Genomic DNA, 24,141 nt, shown 5'->3' with positions numbered 1-24,141 from the left:
TAGTTTGATTTATTTTAAGAAGATATGTATGTCTTCCCACATCTGTGCGGGTTCTCTCTGGATATTCGTAGATGTCTATTTATGGTCACAAATTATGTATGTTAGTGTATGCACAATTATATATATGTATGAAATGTATGGACTTATACTCACTGATGAATTATAACAACTGGTGAGTCGGATCCAACATTGTGACAACTCTGATAGTAATCTAAAGGTATGATTGAACAATCTTTGGGACACTATTGAACTGTAGTCCTAGTAGATGTTCACTTTCTGATGATCATATATACTCTTTTTCTCTATATATAATCATATATGTATATGCTAAAAAACTGTTAAAGGCAGCCTATTCGATTATACACCAATATCTATATAGGTGCCTCTGAAAAAAGAAAAAATAGTATATACGATTGATGAATATAATATACAATAGATATTAAACCAAATTAAAGTAAAAAGATTAAAAGAATAATAATAATACTATCTGATCCTGAATGGGATTCGAACCTGGGTCCTATTATATACTGGACTCTGGCACTAGCCTGTTACACCACTGGTCCTTCACTATACATATTGCATCTTTTCCTGATAGTTGAAGCTAATCATTATAAATACTAATTGCGGTGATGCCTTCTTTTTATCAAACTATCTATCGATTTTTTTACTATCTATCGATTTTTTGCAATAGAACATAAGGAATTGACAGTTGTAATAATAAATGTTACTGATGTTTTATAATAATGTTTATTTAAAAAAAATATATATACAAAGATAGTGAGTTTATACTGAACACTTGTTTCTGATTAATATACACATCTGTAGCTGCTAATGAATGGTCTTTGTGGATTGGCCAACTGAGCATTTAAATATCAGACCAGCTTGACACTTGATTATACCTTCTGAGGAAACCGCTACACTGTGACAGTGGAGAAACGCGTAAAGGCTATCCCCGTGAAGTCCACACAACTTATCGGGTCTCTGCCTTCGCTGTTCTACTGTCAGCCTGCAGCCGCGCCTCTCCGTTTGCCCTGTGAACATCACGGCAGCCCGTTGCCGCTTGTGGAGCTCCGAGCACGGGTTAACAAGGACACTGCGAGCGGTGCTGCTGACAGCTGCTCTCCCTCTCTTTACACAGCATTTGGATCCAGAGAGGTGTATGCTCCTTTTTCCCGCTGCACTACACACTGGGAAGTTTACTGCAATTGAACTCCAGCAGCGGTGAGCATAAGAGAATTATTCTTCAAATACCTGAGTAATAGTTTGTGGAACTTTATCCAAATACAGTGGAAAAGGCAATTTATTAATGGGACTACGACTGACTCACAGTCAATTACTGGATTCTATGATTATGTGGAACTTTCATGGGATGTCATTAGGACTTTTTAGATTAAATCCACATTTATATGTTTTTATATAATTGTATGTGCATTTATTAAATGTATATATATTTTTACTAATTGCATTTGCGCTCCCATTTATATTAACTACATTAATTCTATCTAGGTGAAAATCCAAATCACCCCGAGAGCTGCAATTACAATTATTATCTTTCAAGTGTTCAGTAATTTATATAATATTGAGAAATTTGCGCCTAATAACAGGTGTTGTTTTTTAATAAGAGCCCCAAAGTTAGTAACATCTACTTGTTGAAGAAAAGGTACTGATGTTTTTCAGGATTTGTTTGTGTATTGTGTTTTACAAGAGGTTCCATAGTGACCACGAGAAACCTTATTTAAAATGCATGTTGCCATAGGGATCACTGGGGCAGATTTATAAAGCCTGGTGAAGTGATAAAGTGGAAGGTGATAAAGCACCAGCCAATCACCTCCTAACTGTTATTTTTCAAACCCAGCATGTAACATGGTAGTTAGGAGCTGATTGGTTGGTACTTTATCACCTTCCACTTTATCACTTCACCAGGCTTAATAAATCTGCCCCACTGTGCCTTATAACCAGTGCAGGGAAATGGCACTTATGATCCCATATGAATGTATGTATCTCTGATTTCTTTTTTTCCACGAGAATGTAACAGCTGCATAATGAGGATAAGTGTAATCAGGGAGACTGCTGGACTATTCAGGGAGTGTGGGAGATTGCTGCTATTTCAGGGAGTCTCCTGCAGAATGAGGGAAGGTAGGTAACTATGCGTAACATTAGAGGTAGACAACAGTCATGGCTGCTAACCCATTGATAAGATAGGTCAGGCATCAAGTCCACGTGAAACAATTGGCAGTTAGTCAGAAAGAAACACTGACCTAATTAACTTATGCTAATATACCTGTTGCTCAGGCAAAGGGACCACAGGCAGCCAGATTATATTGTGAATTGTGATCACTGCACTGTGAATGCTATTGAGTGTACAGGAATGATAATGTGTGCACTTGCAAGAAGCCAAGTGAGATGCAACTACAATTTTAAGTTGAAATGAGAACATACCCACTTGAGCAAATAGAAATCTGGTGTCCAAAGGCATATACAGAAAAAAAAAAAAAAACAAGAGAATATGTAACAGATTGCTGAGAAAAACAGCTATAGGTGATGGGGAAATCACCTACATGAACCAGGCTTCAGACTCAAGTGAATGTGTAATCAGCCACAAACTACTATTGGAAATAGAACAAAGACAAACACATAGTGGAAATATACATTGCAAACAGTTTAATAATATTGTAAGAATAGTTGTACAATAAGTCATGATCAATGTTTATGGAGCACTATTGGAAACAATGTCATAATTTTAGAGTTCTAAAGATAACTACGAGTAAAACCAATGATAGTATTCAGGGGGTAATTCAGATGTGGTTTCACCTGAGACCATCGGCGCAAAGAACGGATTTTCTGTAATTTTGTGCCATAGGATGCAGGCCGGCATCAGACTGTCATTTATTTGCCCTAGTTTCGGGGGCAGCCACGGGCCGCCGCCGTTTAAGGGGTGGAAAGAGGCCAGGGATCTCTGTCACAGGATGGAGATTTCCTGGCCTCTGCGATGGGAGTCTTGTGCGGCATTATGGGTGCCGCAAACTGCCCAATGGTAGTTTCTTTGATCCTAGGATGCAGCTCAGATCACTAGTGCAGCAGGATGCGTCTGCATGTAACAGGCGCCTCCTGCTGCATATCCATACTTCCGCAGCAGTGATAGCAAATCAAACCACACCTGAATGACCCCCTGACTGCTGAGAATAAAAGCCAAAATGTATTTTTATGTTTTCATTTATTTGTATTTGATTTCTTTTTACTTTAAAAAAAGTAACTCGCTTTTAGTAGTTCTTTTAAAAAGTAGAGCTTTCTAGATATAATAAAACTATTCCAGTGACTTTCTTCCCTCTATATTTGGCATGCTCCCTAGAGAATGAACAGTAAACCAAGCGCTCTGAACCTGTAGGTGACAGAAAAGATAAAATGATAATTTGCCAGACACTTTAACATGAAAGAGCCTGTCAATGTCAAGCTTCGGTTCTCTGGACTGGAAACAGGAGGTTATCTAGCAGTGCTGTGGCTCGCGTTCATGTGGTTCTGTGCATTTTTTACATTATAGCTAACTTTGCGGTGGACAGCTATGCTGAACGTACAAGTCAATATGGAATAGGGGTCTTGAACTGAAACAGCCTGAAAAATGTATGAGATACTCTCATCTCTTCCTTGCAGATGGTTTTTCCTTCCAGGCAAAATCAAATGTAATACAGTGAGACCTAAATTAAACACGTCCTCCAAAACAGCTCTGCAGATGTAAAGCCTCTGATAGAGGCAAACACATTACCTGGAAGCTGGCACAGGAGAGATGCCACTTTATTCATGTTGCAAGCCCTGCCAATCAGTTGGCGATTTTGCTTTTAATTTTTTTCCTTTAAAGTAACAACAATTACTTTTAAGTCACACAGGTTAGGCATAATGCAAAAGAGTCTATATTAGTAAGATGGTATTTACTAGCCTTGGTGGGCTATTGTTACAATTCTAGATTATTAATTTGAGAAGTTTCTATATAAAAAAACAACAAAAAACACTTTCTCTGTCCAAGCAGACCCACGTTTCAATAGGACAGAAACCACATTTGTGTACAGTTATCATAATTTTTATTTAACTTACACACGGCTATACCACAGCTATACATTTTCACAGTGCAAAAAACGTATCAACTACTGTATATCAAAGGAGAATGAGGACTTAGCCAACGTGGATAAAAACTATAACTTTATAATGACAGATATCAAATGACATCTCCAATATAAGAAAAGAATGGGCCTAATTCAGACCTGATCGCAAGAGCAAATTTTTTCTCTAATTGGCAAAACCATGTGCAGTGCAGGTGGGGCAGATATAACAAGCACAGAGAGTTAGATTTGGGTGGGGTGTGTTCAGACTGAAATATAAATTGCAGTGTAAAAATTAGAGATGAGCGGGTTTGGATTTACTCGGTTCTTAACGCCAGAATTAACGCCTGTTCAGTTTTATCCGGATTTTCCTTATTGGCTATACAAAACATGTGACATCTGTAAGCCAATAAGATACCGTTTTGAGAAACAGAGTAAACCCGAACCTGCTCATCTCTAGTAAAAATAAAGCAGCCAGTATTTACCCTGCACAGAAACAATATAACCCACCCAAATGTAACTCTCTCTGCACATGTTATATCTGCCACACCTGCAGTGCACATGTTTTTGCCCATTAGAGAAAGATTTTGCTTTTGTGATTAGGTCTGAATTAGGCCCAATATACTATGTATGGTATGAAATAAAATAAAAAAAAGCCTAGAAAGCAATTAGTCAAGTTGATGGCACTATATATTATTTTACACTCATTGCTTTGATGTACACTTTTAGAATTTTTTTTTTATTTATTTTTTTAAGAACTGACACCAGGCACTGACATTTGTAGAACAATAAAACGAAAGGAAAGGGGATGAGGGATGATTACGGCACTAGTAAAATATTTTTATATATATATTTCTGTTTCAATACCCCATGTTACAATCACGTTAAATCCAATCAAGTGTGGGGGTGCTGCCACAAACAATACTGTTGCCAATCTAGATTCAAGCGTTTCAAAGAGAAAAAAAATTAGGTCTTATTGTGCCGCGCTAAGCGAGAAAGATAAATATGAATCATATGTAGATAGAGACCAAATATGTCTAAAATGTTACTTTTAATACAGTTTTATTAAGAAGCCTGCTGTGAAATATTTAAAAACAAACATCAAATAATATTGTGATATTGACAGAACATAAAGTTAATGTCTTGTAAATATCACAATATTATTTGATGTTTGTTTTTAAATATGTCACTGCAGGCTTCTTAATAAAACTGTAATAAAAGTACAATTTTAGACATACAGTATTTGATATCTATCTACATATGATTCATATATGATTTATCTCTCTGTGCGCCACAATAAGGCCAATTATTTTTCTCTTTTAAACATCTGTAGAACAGGTATCAGTAGTATACATCAAATGTAAAATTGTATGTGGAAGCTCATATAAAACTTCTTTCATGATATAAATTAGTCATTATATGGATACGTTTTAGATAAAACATAAAACTATGCATAATGGGGGTAATTCCAAGTTGATCGCAGCAGGAATTTTGTTAGCAGTTGGGCAAAACCATGTGCACTGCAGGGGAGGCAGATATAACATGTGCAGAGAGAGTTAGATTTGGGTGGGGTGTGTTCAATCTGCAATCTAATTTGCAGTGTAAAAATAAAGCAGCCAGTATTTACCCTGCACAGAAACAAAATAACCCCCCCAAATCTAACTCTTTCTGCATATGTTATATCTGCCTCCCCTACAGTGCACATGGTTTTGCCCAACTGCTAACAAAATTCCTGCTGCGATCAACTTGGAAATACCCCCAATGACATAAAAGATAAAACTGCTCAGGTAATGTGTCTTTCGTCTATAGCATGCATTCTAACAGAAAATCATAACTCTCATGTTAAACAGACTCAATGGTCCCTGAGAATCCCAATGAGAAAATATTAGTTCCCATAAGTCAGAGACATCTCAACAATATAAAAATAAGCATTAGAATATAGGGCAGAATTTACAGGATGTTTCAAGCCTTATAAAGAGTGGAGATGAGGAAAAGTGGAGAAGTTGCCAGGAACAACTAATCAGCTTAGAGCTAGCATTTATCAGTACCTTCTACAGTATATAAATTATAGGTAAATGCTTGATACATGTCCCCCTATATGCCCCATACGAGCCGCATTCCAAACATAGCATTGTCTCATTGGGGCAGATGTATTAAGCCTGGAGAAGTGATAAAGCAGTGATGAAGGTGATAACGCACCAGCCAATCATTATGGGTTTGAAAAATGACAGAAGCGGATTGGCTGGTGCACCTTCCACTTATCACTGCTTTATCCATGCTTTATCACTTCTCCGGGCTTAATATATCGGCCCCATTGTCCTTTTTCTAAAACTAAATATGGCACTATTACTCGGTATAATTTATCAAGGCATCGGCTAAATTCAAGTTATTCCAATATCAGGTCATTTTATCCACCCTAGACAAGATAGACCGCCCCCAAGAAGCAGACTTCTGTATTTTACAAGGTCAGGCCAGGAGACACCTCAGCCCAGTGATTTGATAAATGACAAGAAGTGAACAATAACATGTATCCGCTCACTTCCTGTCACATGACATCCTTATTGCCCTAACAATATCCATGTTTCAAGGTGTCTCCTAGTCCGATTACATACAGTAATTCATTTATTTTTTCAAGCAGTGAATTAGCGTCTTACTGAAAATCCAATGATTTTGCTTTCTGCAGTTAATTTAATTGCTTGAAAAATAAGATTTTACTCACCGGTAAATCTATTTCTCGTAGTCCGTAGTGGATGCTGGGAACTCAGTAAGGACCATGGGGAACAGACGGGCTCCGCAGGAGACTGGGCACTCTAAAAGAAAGATTAGGTACTATCTGGTGTGCACTGGCTCCTCCCTCTATGCCCCTCCTCCAGACCTCAGTTAGGATACTGTGCCCGGAAGAGCTGACACAATAAGGAAGGATTTTGAATCCCGGGTAAGACTCATACCAGCCACACCAATCACACCGTATAACTCGTGATACTATACCCAGTTAACAGTATGAAATATAACTGAGCCTCTCAACAGATGGCTCAACAATAACCCTTTAGTTAGGCAATAACTATATACAAGTATTGCAGACAATCCGCACTTGGGATGGGCGCCCAGCATCCACTACGGACTACGAGAAATAGATTTACCGGTGAGTAAAATCTTATTTTCTCTGACGTCCTAGTGGATGCTGGGAACTCCGTAAGGACCATGGGGATTATACCAAAGCTCCCAAACGGGCGGGAGAGTGCGGATGACTCTGCAGCACCGAATGAGAGAACTCAAGGTCCTCCTCAGCCAGGGTATCAATTTTGTAGAATTTAGCAAACGTGTTTGCCCCTGACCAAGTTGCAGCTCGGCAAAGTTGTAAAACCGAGACCCCTCGGGCAGCCGCCCAAGATGAGCCCACTTTCCTCATGGAATGGGCTGTTACTGATTTAGGATGCGGCAATCCAGCCGCAGAATGCTCCAGCTGAATTGTGCTACAAATTCAGCGAGCAATAGTCTGCTTAGAAGCAGGAGCACCTATTTTGTTGGGTGCCTACAGGATAAAAAACGAGTCAGTTTTCCTGACTCCAGCCGTCCTGGAAATATAAATTTTTAAGGCCCTGACTACGTCCAGTAACTTGGAATCTTCCAAGTCCCTAGTAGCCGCAGGCACTACAATAGGTTGGTTCAAGTGAAAAGCTGATACCACCTTCGGGAGAAACTGGGGACGAGTCCTCAATTCTGCCCTATCCATATGGAAAATCAGATAAGGGCTTTTACATGACAAAGCCGCCAATTCTGACACACGCCTGGCCGAAGCCAAGGCCAATAACATGACCACTTTCCACGTGAGATATTTCAAATCCAGTTTTAAGTGGCTCAAACCAATGTGATTTTAAGAAACTCAACACCACGTTGAGATCCCAAGGTGCCACAGAAGGCACAAAAAAGGGGCTGAATATGTAGCACTCCCTTTACAAATGTCTGAACTCCAGGCAGTGAAGCCAGTTCTTTCTGGAAGAAAATCGACAGAGCCGAAATCTGGACCTTAATGGAACCCAAATTTAGGCCCATAGTCACTCCTGACTGTAGGAAGTGCAGAAAACGACCCAGCTGAAATTCCTCTGTTGGGGCCTTCCTGGTCTCACACCACGCAACATATTTTTTCGCCAAATACGGTGATAATGGTTTGCGGTTACTTCTTTCCTGGCTTTTATCAGCGTAGGAATGACTTCCTCCGGAATGCCCTTTTGCTTTAGGATCCGGAATTCAACCGCCATGCCGTCCAACGCAGCCGCGGTAAGTCTTGGAACAGACAGGGCCCCTGCTGTAGCAGATCCTGTCTGAGCGGTAGAGGCCATGGGTCCTCTGATATTATTTCTTGAAGTTCTGGGTACCAAGCTCTTCTTGGCCCATCCGGAACCACGAGTATCGTTCTTACTCCTCGTTTTCTTATTATTCTCAGTACCTTTGGTATGAGAGGCAGAGGAGGGAATACATAAACCGACTGGTACACCCACGGTGTCACTAGAGCGTCCACAGCTATTGCCTGAGGGTCCCTTGACCTGGCGCAATATCTAATTTTTTTGTTTAGGCGGGACGCCATCATGTCCACCTGTGGCCTTTCCCAACGGTTTACCAACAGTTGGAAGACTTCTGGATGAAGTCCCCACTCTCCGGGTGTCGGTCGTGTCTGCTGAGGAAGTCTGCTTCCCAGTTGTCCACTCCCGGAATGAACACTGCTGACAGTGCTAAGACGTGATTTTCCGCCCATCGGAGAATCCTTGTGGCTTCTGCCATCGCCATCCTGCTTCTTGTGCCGCCCTGTCGGTTTACATGGGCGACTGCCGTAATGTTGTCTGATTGGATCAGTACCGGCTGGTTTTGAAGCAGAGGCCTTGCCAGACTTAGGGCATTGTAAATGGCCCTCAGTTCCAGAATATTTATGTGTAGGGACGACTCCTGACTTGACCAAAGTCCTTGGAAATTTCTTCCCTGTGTGACTGCCCCCCAGCCTCGAAGGCTGGCATCCGTGGTTACCAGGACCCAGTCCTGTATGCCGAATCTGCGGCCCTCTTGAAGATGAGCACTCTGCAGCCACCACAGTAGAGATACCCTGGTCCTTGGAGACAGGGTTATCAGCCGATGCATCTGAAGATGCGATTCCGACCACTTGTCCAAGAGGTCCCACTGAAAGGTTCTTGCATGGAACCTGCCGAATGGAATTTTGCTTCGTAAGAAGCTACCATTTTTCCCAGGACTCGTGTGCAGTGATGCACCGATACCTGTTTTGGTTTCAGGAGGTCTCTGACTAGAGATGACAGCTCCTTGGCTTTCTCCTGCGGGAGAAACACTTTTTTCTGTTCTGTGTCTAGAACCATCCCCAGGAACAGCAGGCGTGTGGTAGGAACCAGCTGTGACTTTGGAATGTATAGAATCCATCCGTGCTGTTGTAGCACTTCCCGAGATAGTGCTACTCCGACCAACAACTGCTCCATGGACCTCGCCTTTATAAGGAGATCGTCCAAGTACGGGATAATTAAAAACTCCCTTTTTTTGAAGGAGTATCATCATTTCTGCCATTACCTTGGTAAAGACCCTCGGTGCCGTGGACAGTCCAAACGGCAGTGTTTGGAATTGGTAATGGCAATCCTGTACCACCAATCTGAGGTACTCCTGGTGAGAATGGTAAATGGGGACATGTAGGTAAGCATCCTTGATGTCCAGGGATACCATGTAATCCCCCTCCTCCAGGCTTGCAATAACCGCCCTGAGCGATTCCATCTTGAACTTGAATTTTTTTATGTATGTGTTCAAGGACTTCAAATTTAAAATGGGTCTCACCGAACCGTCCGGTTTCGGTACCACAAACAGTGTGGAATAGTAATCCCGTCCTTGTTGAAGTAGGGGCACCTTGACTATCACCTGCTGGGAATACAGCTTGTGAATTGCCTCTAGCACAGCCTCCCTGCCTGAGGGAGTTGTCGGCAAGGCAGATTTGAGGAAACGGCGGGGGGGAGACGCCTCGAATTCCAGCCTGTACCCCTGAGATACTACTTGAAGGATCCAGGGATCCACCTGTGAGCGAGCCCACTGATCGCTGAAATTTTTGAGGCGGCCCCCCACCGTACCTGGCTACGCCTGTGGATCCCCCGCGTCATGCGGTGGACTCAGAGGAAGCGGGGGAAGAATTTTGATTATGGGAACTGGCTGACTGGTGCAGCTTTTTCCCTCTTCCCTCGTCTCTGTGCAGAAAGGAAGCGCCTTTGACCCGCTTGCTTTTCTGAAGCCAAAAGGACTGTACCTGATAATACAGTGCTTTCTTAGGCTGTGAGGAAACCTGAGGTAAATATTTTTCTTCCCAGCTGTTGCTGTGGATACGAGGTCCCAGAGACCATCCCCAAACAATTCCTCACCCTTATAAGGCTCTATGTGCCTTTTAAAGTCAGCATCACCTGTCCAGTGTCGGGTCTCTAATACCCTCCTGACAGAATGGACATTGCATTAATTTTGGATGCCAGCCGGCAAAATATCCCTCTGTGCATCCCTCATATATAAGACGACGTCTTAATTTCGCAAAATAGTATCCCTGTTTGACAGGGTTACAGACCACGCTGCAGCAGCACTATCTGCAGGTCTCAGTCTAGTACCTGAGTGTGTAAATACAGACTTCAGGATAGCCTCCTGCTTTTTATCAGCAGGTACCTTCAAAGTGGCCGTATCCTAAGACGGCAGTGCCACCTTTTTTGACAAACGTGTGAGCGCCTTATCCACCCTAGGGGATATCTCCCAGCGTAACTTATCCTCTGGCGGGAAAAGGTACGCCATCAGTAACTTTTTAGAAATTACCAGTTTCTTATCGGGGGAACCCACGCTTTTTCACACTTCATTCACTCATTTGATGGGGGAACAAAACACTGCCTGCTTTTTCTCCCCAAACATAAAACCCTTTTTTAGTGGTACTTGGGTTAATGTCAGAAATGTGTAACACATTTTTTATTGCCGGGATCATGTAACGGATGTTCCTAGTGGATTGTGTATATGTCTCAACCTCGTCGACACTGGAGTCAGACTCCGCGTCGACATCTGTGTCTGCCATCTGAGGGAGCGGGCGTTTTTGAGCCCCTGATGGCCTTTGAGACGCCTGGGCAGGCGCAGGCTGAGAAGCCGGCTGTCCCATAGCTGTTACGTCATCCAGCCTTTTATGTAAGGAGTTGACACTGTCGGTTAATACCTTCCACCTATCCATCCACTCTGGTGTCGGCCCACAGGGGGCGACATCCCATTTATCAGCATCTGCTCCGCCTCCACATAAGCCTCCTCATCAAACATGTCGACACAGCCGTACCGACACACCGCACACACACAGGGAATGCTCTGACTGAGGACAGGACCCCACACAGCCCTTTGGGGAGACAGAGAGAGAGTATGCCAGCACACACCAGAGCGCTATATAATGTAGGGATAAACACTATCACTGAGTGAATTTTCCCCAATAGCTGCTTGTATAAACAATATTGCGCCTAAATTTAGTGCCCCCCCTCTCTTTTTAACCCTTTGAGCCTGAAAACTACATGGGAGAGCCTGGGGAGCTGTCTTCCAGCTACACTGTGAAGAGAAAATGGCGCCAGTGTGCCGAGGGAGATAGCTCCGCCCCTTTTTCGCGGACTTTTCTCCCGCTTTTTTATGGATTCTGGCAGGGGTAATTATCACATATATAGCCTCTGGGGCTATATATTGTGATTATTTTGCCAGCCAAGGTGTTTTTATTGCTGCTCAGGGCGCCCCCCCCCAGCGCCCTGCACCTTCAGTGACCGGAGTGTGAAGTGTGTATGAGGAGCAATGGCGCACAGCTGCAGTGCTGTGCGCTACCTTGGTGAAGACTGAAGTCTTCTGCCGCCGATTTTCCGGACCATCTTCATGCTTCTGGCTCTGTAAGGGGGACGGGGGCGCGGCTCCGGGAACAAACACCAAGGACGGGTCCTGCGGTCGATCCCTCTGGAGCTAATGGTGTCCAGTAGCCTAAGAAGCCCAAGCTAGCTGCAAGCAGGTAGGTTCGCTTCTTCTCCCCTTAGTCCCTCGTTGCAGTGAGCCTGTTGCCAGCAGGTCTCACTGTAAAATAAAAAACCTAACATATACTTTCTTTCTAGGAGCTCAGGAGAGCCCCTAGTGTGCATCCAGCTCGGCCGGGCACAGAAATCTAACTGAGGTCTGGAGGAGGGGCATAGAGGGAGGAGCCAGTGCACACCAGATAGTACCTAATCTTTCTTTTAGAGTGCCCAGTCTCCTGCGGAGCCCGTCTGTTCCCCATGGTCCTTACGGAGTTCCCAGCATCCACTAGGACGTCAGAGATTTTGCTTTCTGCAGTTAATTTAATTGCTTGAAAATTAAAAATTGTGAAAGTTTCTTGGTATTTTGCAATAAAAGCAAATAAATGGCACCATAGGTAACGTTGTGTACCTTCATATCCAGAGATGACAGTTTTTCCATGTGTTTGTTTATATCTGGAGAACCCGTCTTTTTAGCAAACTGGATAAGACAAAGTTTGTTTTCCTTGAGGAATGACAATATGATGAAGGTGTCTGTAAATACAGCTGGAACACAAAGAGGATAAGGAAAAAGTGTTACCTTTGTATTGTTGGTTTCTGGTACAGGAACAAATGATATCGGCTCAGCACAAAGGCAATTCTACAAGCCAGTGCTTTAAATATTACATCTGTAATCTCCTAAAGTACATCAATATGTGATCTTGCTAGTACCCCTTGGAAATGAGAAATAAAGCTCACGGAGGATTCAGAGGAAAATACTAAATTACATTATGCAAAGCTATGTATCATATTACATGTGCTTTATTCCTTCTGCTTTCTGGCCGTCTCCCTCATCTTTCTGTCTCGCTATATTTCCAGCCGTGCACTTCAAGGTGCCATTTCCACCTGGTTGTACAAAGTAAGCCAACGTTCAAGTTCTGTAGGTTTCTCACCCAATACAGACAGGCCCCATCAAGTCAATACATCGCCAGATAATCCTATCAGTTAAATTTACTGTGTGTAATTTTATGTACATTAATTATAATCACATGATGGCAGATGGAGGCGTGATGCAGACACTGAATTTGCAGATAAGTTAAATAAATAAATAAATAAATAAATAAATAAATACAGCTCAGTTACCTTAGGGCAGGCCTGGCCAACCTGTAGCTCTTCAGCTGTTGCGAAACTACCCATCCCAGCATGCCCTGCCACGGTTTTAGCATCCCCTAATAGCAAATCTGTGACAGGGCATTCTGGGACTTTTGTTTCACAGCAGCTGGAGAGCTATAGGTTGGCCTGGCCAGCCTTAGAGTGAGACACGCATACTGTAATGGGAGCAGCCATTTTTTAAACAGAACAAATATTCCATTTATAATTTCAGCAGAAACGAGTGACATAACTGAGTCATGTGACATAGCTGGTCCCTCGTGCGCTGGTAGCCAGTATCAGATCAGCTCGAAAAATGGATGCTTTCATAATGAGGGTACCTGTATGATAGATCAACAGTGTATAGGTTAACAGTCATTAGGTCGACACCATATGGTCGACATGCATTAGGTCAACAGGTACAAAAGGTTGACAGATGAAAGGTAGGCGAAACCAAATTCCCGGAAACAGCCCCGTTTTCATGCAAAAGCAGGGCTGTTTCTACCGAAAACAATCAGATTTCACTGAACCTGTATGTTTTTGGGAGGTCAGATTTTTTTATTTATTTTCTTAATGGGTAACCCATATTGGATAGCCTCTATAAAAAAAAAAAAAAAAAATCGGTGAAACATCAGGAAAAAATAAGTAAAACGTCCATTTTTCGGACCCGATGTTAATTCACCGGTAAGTAGATATCCCCCCAAGACCGAAGTGTGTCAAGTGAAGTGAGCCCACGAGAGTAGAGGTTTCTAGTGATGGTGGACAGATAACAGAAAAAAATAGTTTTGGGTCATGAAATAGAAGTGTCCACCATTTGTGTGTCGACCATGTTCATATTGACCTTCTGAACCTGTTGACCTAATGCATGTTGACCAATAGCCCTATTGACTGTAGACCAATACAATGTCAATCATTAATCCACACCCAGGATGCCAGGATGAGCTGGTGGCTAGTTTATGTGAAACACGCTGAGGCTTGGGGGTGCATTTTCCCCACTATATAGTATATTCAATTGAAGTCGGATCCATTCTGACATTCATTTGTCGGAATGGATCCGACCTGGGCTATTCAATGTCATCTCAATTCGACTTTTAAAAAAGTTGAATTGAGATGTGGGAGCTGAGACAGGGGAGAGCCGCGGGCAGACGGGGGAGAGCAGCGCTGCTCTACCCCCTCTGCCGGCGGCTCTACCCCGTTCCCCCTCCTCGTCTCTTTGCCTCTCCCTGTCCCTCCTCTCCCCGTACCCGCATCACAGCCGCCGCTCACAGTAGCGGCCACCCGGCTCCAGCAAACGAGGTCTCACTTGCTGGAGCCGGGTGGACGCTGCTGTGAGCAGCGGCTGTGACATCCTCCGGCGCTGCTCTGCCCGCGGCTCTCCCGGTCTCAGGTCACTCATCTCACTTCGACTTTTTTTAAAGTCGAATTGAGATGGTCGAAAAGGGGGCGAAAACCTGTCAGTTTTGGCCCCACTTACGACACAAGCACGTGGATCGGCAGCTATTCCGCCGATCCACGTGCTTTTCGACAAGTCGAGTTCCTTGACTTGTCGAATAATTTGGGGTTATATTGAATAGGTCGGAACCCCTTCCGACCTAAAAAAATCGAAAACTGCCATCTTGTCGACAGACAGCAGCTTTCGACTTCAATTGAATATACCCCTACAGTATGTGTTCTTTATATATTCACAGAAAAAGTAATGCAGAAAATGTAACACAATATATTGTTATTCAAATTTGTACAGTGAAATGTCCATAGTTGTTACTGTGTTTGTTTGTGGGGGTGAAAAAGGATAATCCAAGAAATCCTGAGAAAGTGATATCTCTTAATTCCTGAAAAATGGCAATTAGGTTTAGCATAACATTAGTAATTTACCTGAATGAAGTCTTTGCCAATACAGATATAGCCTAATTAAAGCTGGCCATACACTAGAACTTTTATCCAACTAGTTGGTTGGCTGGAATGAAAATCTGGATATATATGGGAGCAAATGACAATCAGCCATTTGCTTCAAACTCCAGAAAACGGACAAAAACTGTTGTTTGGATAAATTGTTTCTGTCTGTTTTCGGGTCTTTGGGAGCAAATTGCTGATTGCCCATACATAACTAGATTTTCCAATCCAACCAACCAATGTATGGCAAGCTTAAGAACTATTAATTTGGGGGCGTGGCCAGGAGGCTGAATTGAGTGGAAGCACGGACAGTGAGCTTCACTGTTACTGAGGGAATAAAACCCCTATTTTCCTCCCCCTGGTCCGTAGGAGCCCTCTAATTTCAGCCCCTGTAGCTGTGGGGACCCCTCACTGTGGTGGACTAGAGCTGCGGAATCGGGGAGCCGGTATACTGGCTCCCGCGGGTTGCGGCCTATCCACCACCCTGAAGCCGGGGCCTAAATTTTGAACCAGCGCTGCCTGCCGCGCAGAACACCGACCCCTGGAGCGTCTGCAGAGTACCCTTGCTCGGGACCCCTGTGACCTGACCCCCTCTCCTGGCTGCTGAGACCAGCGGCGTTACGGGAGGAAGAAGAGACGAGCACGAGAAGCCCGGAGCCCCGGCGGTGGCGGCCATCTTAGGTCTCGGGACCCACAGAGCGGCGCGAAGGACGTGCGGCCCAGGAGATCCCTGCTTCTGAAGAGGTGAGCCGCTCCCCTGGCCTAATCTCCCTGCGGTGGTCCCCTCCACTGAAGCCCGCAATTATCATCGGCGGACGGCCGCCGCCAGCGGCCCTGAGCTAGACGCCGGGGGGGACGCAGTTCCATCCCACTGGCAGTCTTACCCTGGGGTTGGTCTTCAGTCTCCCTTCAGATCTGCACTGTATACACAGATTCCACCTGGATCACTTGCCCGGATCTCCCTGAGCCACTGTTATCTGGAGACAGTGTGGGGGCCCTAGAGCCGCAGGCCACCGCTAAGAACCTGCCTAATAAACAACCCGCAGCTGTGCTCTCAGTGATAGCTCCACATCACACTGAATATCTGATCACTCAATACTAAGGGGCTGCTTTCTGCGACTGAGACCCCTCGGATGGGGGTGATAATTACTGTTCGACCCCGAGCATCTGACCTGCCCGTGCTGTACTGAGATGTGATCTTTCTTTCATAATGTCCTCCTAGTACCTCCCCGCAATCATTTTAGCTGATACATATCTACACGCGGCTGAGTCTTTACCCTGTTGGATTGAAGCAAGCTGTACCCCCCTTCTACTGTATTAGGTACATCTCTGAGAAATCCGGAGTCATGCCTCCGAAGAAGCATAAAGCCTCCAAACCGGTCACTCAAGTCGCCTTTTTTAAGCCTTCTCCTTTCCGAAATAAACTTCCAGAGGCTGGAGCTCCTGTGGCAGGCTCATCACCCCAGACCATGCGGTCTCCTCCTTTGACGTCTGAGCCCCCTTCCAGTGACGCACCCTCTCCAACGCGTCTTGAGGATGGTGAAGCTTTAACAGTGGGCAGTATGAAGCTTTTGCTGCATCAGTTTAAAGACGACGTGACATCTGAGTTTAGAGCCATGTTGAAATCCTGCCAGAGCTCCATTGACGACTTGGGTGAGAGGACAGGCCAGCTGGAAACGAAGATGAGTGAAGTAGTCGGTTCACATAACTCACTGATAGACTCCCATGATACCCTGGAGGGTGAAGTGAATTTTCTGCGCGATAAAGTGGCGGATTTGGAAGATCGCTCGCGCAGAAACAATCTTAAACTCAGAGGGGTCCCCGACTCGATTTCTAATAGCAGTCTCCATGATTACACTATGGAGATCTTCAAAAAATTGCTGCCTTCCGCCAGCTCCTCAGATCTCTTATTGGACCGAATTCATCGAATTCCGAAGGCCCGGGGTGCTCCAGAGGGATCGTCTAGGGATGTTCTGATGCGGGTTGACTTTTTCCATATTAAAGAGTCCTTGCTCAAAGCGGCTAGACCTTCCTCTGACTCAGCAGAAGCCTTGGGTAAACTTCAATTATATGGAGACATGTCGCAGTACACTCTTAACAAAAGATGCTCTTTCCACCCTGTTACTACGGTTCTTCGGAAGGCTGGCATTCTTTATAGATGGGGCTTCCCCACTCATCTGTTGATCTCCAGAGACGGCTCTACTATAGCCATCTCTTCAGTGGATGAGGGTATGAAGCTTCTCCATAAATGGAGTCTGGGGGGAGACCGAGGGCCCAGTTCTCCTGACCGCCGACTCCAGCAGGACTGGTCGACGGTTGAGAAGTAGAGGTATACCTCTAACGTTTACTTGCCTTGAGTGCCCTTTCCTTGAATAACGTCCCATGTCCTGGACGTTAATTGCAGAGACTGCTACAGTTATTGTTTAAGTTGATTACTGCCATTGTGACTGCTTTCTTTGTTTTGTATGCTGTTCCATTCTAGGGTGTGCTTATTTATATGCAGTACAGAGTTCGTCTTATGCCTTTTTCTTACTGACTGCCTGTTCGTTAATCTACTTGCCCGAGATCTCAATTATAGGAACTGAATTGTATGTCTCTGCGGTTCTGCGCTTCTAGGTCATGTGCGCTGAATGCCGCGTGGGTTTACATACGCCAAGATATACAATCTTCGGCTGTTTGGTTGTGGGGAGGTTGGCCACCAACCTCTCTATTTCATAGTGTGAGGCGCTGGATGTTTTGGCGCCTTACTATGGCCCCATATCTCTATGGGGTCTGTTTCTTTTCTTTCTTTCATAATTCTCTCTTGGCTATCCCTGTTTGTCTCCCTTATGTGTCTTGTCCCCCCCAGGGTTTTGTTCCTAGCTGTTGGCTTCAGCGGTTGCTTTGTTCCCTTAATAATCAGTTATGGTCAGGTTAGTCTCACTAAATGTTAAAGGATTGAGCTCCCCACAGAAACGTAAACTAGCTCTGTCCTCCTTCTATAAAATGAAGGTGAATGTGGTTGCAGTTCAAGGAACCCACTTTAGAAAATTGGATCCCCCTAAATTTCATGATAACAGTTTCCCTACTTGCTATATGGCCAATGGTCCTACAAAGAAGGCTGGGGTAGCGATACTCTTTTCCCTGAACTGTACTTTTACACTAGAATCCCAAATAGTAGATCCTGAGGGTCGATATCTCATATTGATAGGGTTATTGGAAAACGTTATGGTCACTTTAGTCTCATGCTATGCCCCGAATACTGGTCAGCTCACTTTCTGTAAGAAGCTCTGTTCCTTGATACAAAAGCACACTAAGGGGGCGGTTATGATCTTGGGGGATTTTAATTTAGTTGTAGACCCTCTACTAGATAGATCTCGTACTACTAGGAGCACCCTGTCGGGGAATCGGAATGCTCAGGACGGGAGGCCTAACCTCCGCCAGTTACTGGGGGAATTCGATCTATATGACGCATGGAGAACTAAACACCCCACAGAGCGAGACTATTCCTTCTATTCGCACGTTCACTCCCCATACTCCAGGATAGACCTTGCCTTGACGAATAAAGAGACCCTGACGGCCATTCGAGAAATTAACATATTGCCAATGACTTGGTCTGACCATTCCCCATTAATGGTTGTATGGGAGCTGGAGGCAGGTGGGATCTCCCCAGGGCCCTGGAGACTGGGGAGGTTCTTACTCAACCACCCCGATGCCCTTCTCACTATTCGACAATCTATACAGTTATACCTTGATACTAACAAATCGGAAGATACCTCGATTTTTAATAATTGGTGCTCTTTTAAAGCAGTGATTCGAGGCTCTGCCATCCAGACGGCTGCCAGACTTAAACGCTCTCAACAGGCTGAACGTTTGCTTGCTGATAGTGAAGCTGCCAGACTGGAATTGTTGCATAAAGCGAATCCTCTCAATAAATCTACTTTCAAGCACCTATTAGCCGCTAGGGAAAGGGTTAACGTTTTCTCCCTCAGAGATGTGCAACGTAACATTGCTCGACTAAACCAGAGGTTTTATGTACTTGGTAATAAGGCGGGTCACCTCTTAGCTCGGAAGCTACAGAGTAGACGAGCTAGGGCTAGGATACACTATGTCTGTTCCTCTACGGGTTCTAGAGTTTCTGACCCCTATGATATTGCAAACACCTTTGCAGAGTATTACTCCCAACTCTACGGTTTAAAGTCTGACCCGACCACCCCCCAACCCAGTGATGCTGACATTCAGTCCTTTTTGAAAGAGATTTCCCTCCCGGCGTTGGATTCCGCGGCCTGCCTGTCCCTTAGCTCCCCATGGACATTAGAAGAACTAGACGCAGCTATCTCTGCTCTCCCGAGAGACAAGGCCCCTGGCCCTGATGGCTTCCCCTCCAATTTCTATAAATCATATAAGACTGACCTGGCCCCTTTACTGCTGTCTGTTTTCAATGAGGCATCGGGCGTGGGGAGGTTTCCGAAAGAAATGCTTGAGGCACAAATAGTTGCTATTCCTAAACCTGGCAAGCCCCCCACAGCAGTCCAAAACTATCGTCCCATAGCTTTGTTGAACACAGACGTCAAGCTTTTTGCAAAGCTTATCGCAAATCGCCTTTCCCCACTGCTTCCTTCCCTCATAGCTGCTGACCAGGTTGGCTTTGTCCCGGGCAGGCAGGCCCCGGATAACACCCGGAGAATGTATAACATATTGGAACATTGTGATGCACATAAAACCCCCCTTCTCATACTCTCACTGCTCGCCGAAAAGGCGTTTGATAGACTCCACTGGGGATATCTGAGAGCTGTTCTAGATAAATTCGGGTTTGTTGGGAGGTTCTTGGATTCCATTTTTGCTCTGTACTCTGCCCCCTCTGCAAGGGTGTTTGTCAACGGTTGTTTGTCAGGGGACTTTAATATTTCCAATGGAACTAGACAGGGCTGCCCCCCCCTCATACTCGCCTTAGCTATTGAGCCCCTGGCTGAGACCATCAGGTCTGAGCCAACAATTGCAGGCCCAGAGATAGGTGGTCTGACTCACAAGATCAGTTTATTTGCTGACGACATTTTGCTCTGCTTAACTCGCCCAGATGCCTCCCTTACTGCGCTCCATACTATCCTGGATCGATATTCCAGAATTTCATATTACAAGTTAAACACATCCAAAACCGAAGCTCTACCGCTTCACATTCCGCCACGTACTGTGACCCTACTTAAGGACCGATACCGATATGCTTGGCAAGTGAGATCCATTAGGTACTTAGGAATTCACCTTTCCCTAGACAGAGACCTGTATGACTGTAACTATCTGCCCCTCTTTAGCGCTTTCGAAAAATTAATAAAAGAATGGTCCCTTCATGAAATATCCTGGTTAGGAAACATTTCCGCGACTAAGATGATATTACTCCCTAAACTTTTATATTTGTTCCGGGCTATCCCTCGTAGCTTCCCCAAACCTCTTCTTGTGAGAGCTAACATGATCATCTCCCAGTATATATGGAAGGGGTCTAGGCCCCGCATAGCTAGACAGGTCCTGATGTTGCCTAAGACGGTCGGAGGTGTAGCCTACCCGAACCTGGAGGCGTACCACTCCGCTTGCCTTCTCAGTCAGGCTCGGGATTGGTTCGACATGCACAACCCCAAGCCATGGGTCCTCATAGAACGGTCTTTTCTAGGCTCGATTGACTTGAGAGACCTGTTTATGTTGCCCACCCATTGTGTTCCAAAACGGCAGGGCCCAGGGGAATCGGTTAGATGCACTCTGAAGCTTTGGCATGCGGTTGCTGCATCTGATTCGAAAATCTTGTTGCCGTCGGCTGATTTACAAATTAGGACTATTGCTGGTCTCATACCTAACCTTGAGTTGGACGCTTGGATCGAGGCTGGGATTGTGCATTTGGGGGACCTATGCTCGGAGAGGGGATTGGTGCCCTTCTCTAGGTTATTAAGTCACTCGGGTATCCCAAAACAAGACTTCTTCAAATATCTGCAGATACGACATTGGCTTCAGTCATGTGGGGGCGATGCGGTGGCCCCCGTCCCCCTACCTGCCTCTTTACGCCTCAGACTGTCTTCCCCGGACCATGGCGGTGGGATATCTAAATGGTATCAGTATATAACTCTTCTCTTTAAACAGGGTAAGATTCCCTCGCAGCTGAAATGGGAGAGGGACCTCTCCATTGATCTGCGGGAGGAGGAGTGGGACTCCATTTCCTCAAAGTGCTTTAAGATCTCGAGATGCCTTCAGCATTCCGAGATGTACTTTAAATTGTGCCAAAGGGCGTATTTTACAGCGGCTCCATACCATTTGGCCTTCGGTTTCCCGGCTTTGCTGGAGGAATTGTGGTCACGTAGGTAATATTTTACACGTTTTTTGGGAATGTCCCTCTCTGAGGTCGCTGTGGACCGAAGTATTCTCTCTTCTCCGGGAGGTGTTGGGGGTGGAGGTACCGATGAATCCTATGTTTGCTTTATTTCATTACTCATCACCTGACCTATTACATTGTGATAGATACATTGCTGGCCATATCCTCATATCCACCAAAGCGGCAATTGGACAGCTGTGGAAAACACAAAATATACCCACTATCCAAGCCGGGTGTGGTTCGTTTAATCGACAGTATCTAGGTCGACAATGTTTAGGTCGACCACTATAGGTCGACAGTCACTAGGTCGACATGGATGGAAGGTCGACAGGGTTTCTAGGTCGACGTGCTAGGTCGACAGGTCTAAAGGTCGACATAATAATTTTTTTTTTTGTGTGTCGTTTTGTTCGTAAAGTGACCAGGATCCCAAATTAGTGCACCGCGTCCCCTCGCATGGCTCGCTTCGCTCGCCATGCTTCGGGCATGGTGCCTTCGCTCCGCTACCGCTTCGCTCGGCACACTTTACCGTTCCAATCGTAGTCCATGTGGATCGTTAAGTATGAAAAAATAATAAATAAAAAAATGTGAAAAACTCATGTCGACCTTTAGACCTGTCGACCTAGCACATGTCGACCTAGAAACCCTGTCGACCTTCCATCCATGTCGACCTAGTGACTGTCGACCTATAGTGGTCGACCTAAACATTGTCGACCTAGACACTGTCGATCTTCAGACCGGATCCCATCCAAGCCATTGTTAATAGCACACATAAACATTTCCTATTTGAAACAGCTGGAGGTATATATTCGGCTTTGCCACCTTTAATATTGAATTCTTGGTTGAAATGGAAGGAATTTCGGGAGCGGAGGGGGCTACCTATGGTTATTACTGGCTCTATAGAACTGTCACAATTACATTCCCCACAATCTGATGCTGCCTGAGTAATATTGCTATATATCATATATATCATTTGTATTTTATATCTATACTTTATTTGCTGTATTGGGAACGCTCCCATTAGTGGAGCATGACCCGTGTCTATATGATCCCCTGTGTGTGTCACTGTGTTGTCTCTCTCCTAGTCTTACTTTCTCTCTTTCTCTATCTGTTGGTATCTTAGTTCTATATTTGTTTGTCGCCAGATTTGGCAGTACATGATTAGTAAACTGCATACCCTGTTGTACTGTCATTATATTGTTGTATTTCTACTGGTAATTCAATTCAGTCAACTCCTATTCTTGTTGGACTTCGCCTGTGTTGTGTGCTGTTGTATCTGGCTTTGTTTGTGTTCAAAATAATAAAAACCATTGTTTAAAAAAAAAAAAAACTATTAATTTAATGAAATTAATACACAATTATCATTTAGTTCTTTCTTTACTACATTCTTTTTTTTTTTTTATTAATGTCAGTAAAGGCCATGTTTTAGGGTTAATCAGTTTGGTACTAGTTGAGCCTTGCGACCACAAATCTGTATATTTTCTTTGGCACTTCTTTGTCCGGCCACTGTGCTAATTAGTAAGGTCTTTCTCTTATTTAGTATTGGTGCAACAAACCCTCAGCACTAGTTTAAGGTGAGCCACTGGGAGCGACTGTTAATCCTTTTTCATATATTATAAAAGAAGCATTAAGCATAATGGAAAGACAGACCCTAGCTCTGCATCCTTTTTCAAAAACATCAGCATTCTCGGTTTCAGTGATACAAAAGGATCCAACAAGTCAAAGGGGTCTATATCGTAGGCAGTAAGCCATTAAATCATGCGAAAATAGAAGTTTTCACAGGGTGTAGGCTTTCTACCCATTTACAAAGCCTTCTCCTGGTAATGACTATCATTAGCGGTAGCCTTCACTTGGGTCCTCCTGCAATGATTCCCATGCAAATCACAGGATGGCATTAGTTGGAGGCTTCGATTGGTAAAAAAAACCTTTATTATTATTTATATTTTAGAACTTTTTTACTTTTACTGTACGTATAAAAACAAAAAAACTAAACATTTATTGTATTTTGTTCAATTGAATCTAGAACCAGAAGCACAAGCCAGGCTTTCAGTTCCAGTGAGCATGCAGAAGCCGGTAAGCCTGCTAGACTACTCTGGCATGGACAGTGACAAATCTACTGTTTCCGTTGCCCTGTGATGCTTTTTAAAAAATCAATTAACAGCCTGAAAAGAAGATTTTCTTTTGCTGCAATAAGCAGCGTTAGAAAATATTAATTTCAGAGGTGTCTTGATAAATAGATGCCTAGATCCAATTTAAGCTTTGCAATGAAGCAGCCATCTAGCAAGTAAGGTTGTATTGGATGACAGTGATCTTATCAGATAGTCAATATGGGCAAATGGGTTTCCATGACTGATTTATTAGAATTATGAGACACTAGCAAATGGAGAAGACTGAGACAGGAAAGTAGGCATTAAACACTGCTCCAGCTAAACTAGCTATTTTTATTTTTTGGGGGGACGACGACATTCAAAATAAAGGAGAAGTGAGTGGTGGTCAGACAATGCAGTTTGGTGTTTCACACCCTATCATAACGTGTCTACTCAAGACAAGAAACACATAAATCTTTGATGTTAAATAACAGGTGCAATCGGTACTTGGTACTGGGGGTTGTAACTGCAGCATTACATGCAATTACTTGTTGTGTTTGCAAGTCCCCAGTGGCAATAATTAGCCTACC

At 44.2% G+C, this 24,141-nt stretch overlaps 1 protein-coding gene across 12 annotated transcripts in view; it reads right to left on the bottom strand.

The window, feature by feature from the left end:
* Positions 1 to 24,141, bottom strand: part of WDPCP (WD repeat containing planar cell polarity effector) — an 804,278-nt gene that overhangs the window by 519,275 nt on the left and 260,862 nt on the right. For all 12 annotated transcript variants that reach the window (XM_063918461.1, XM_063918450.1, XM_063918455.1 and 9 more), the window contains one exon: positions 12,531 to 12,664. In XM_063918461.1, coding sequence (XP_063774531.1) covers positions 12,531 to 12,664 — 134 coding nt within the window. The remainder of the gene's footprint in view (positions 1 to 12,530; positions 12,665 to 24,141) is intronic.

This window comes from Pseudophryne corroboree, chromosome 4 (genome assembly GCF_028390025.1).
Source record: "Pseudophryne corroboree isolate aPseCor3 chromosome 4, aPseCor3.hap2, whole genome shotgun sequence".
NCBI lineage: Eukaryota > Metazoa > Chordata > Amphibia > Anura > Myobatrachidae > Pseudophryne > Pseudophryne corroboree.
The sequence above is the reverse complement of the archived record's forward strand: the minus strand, read 5'-3'. Positions and strand labels throughout refer to the sequence as shown.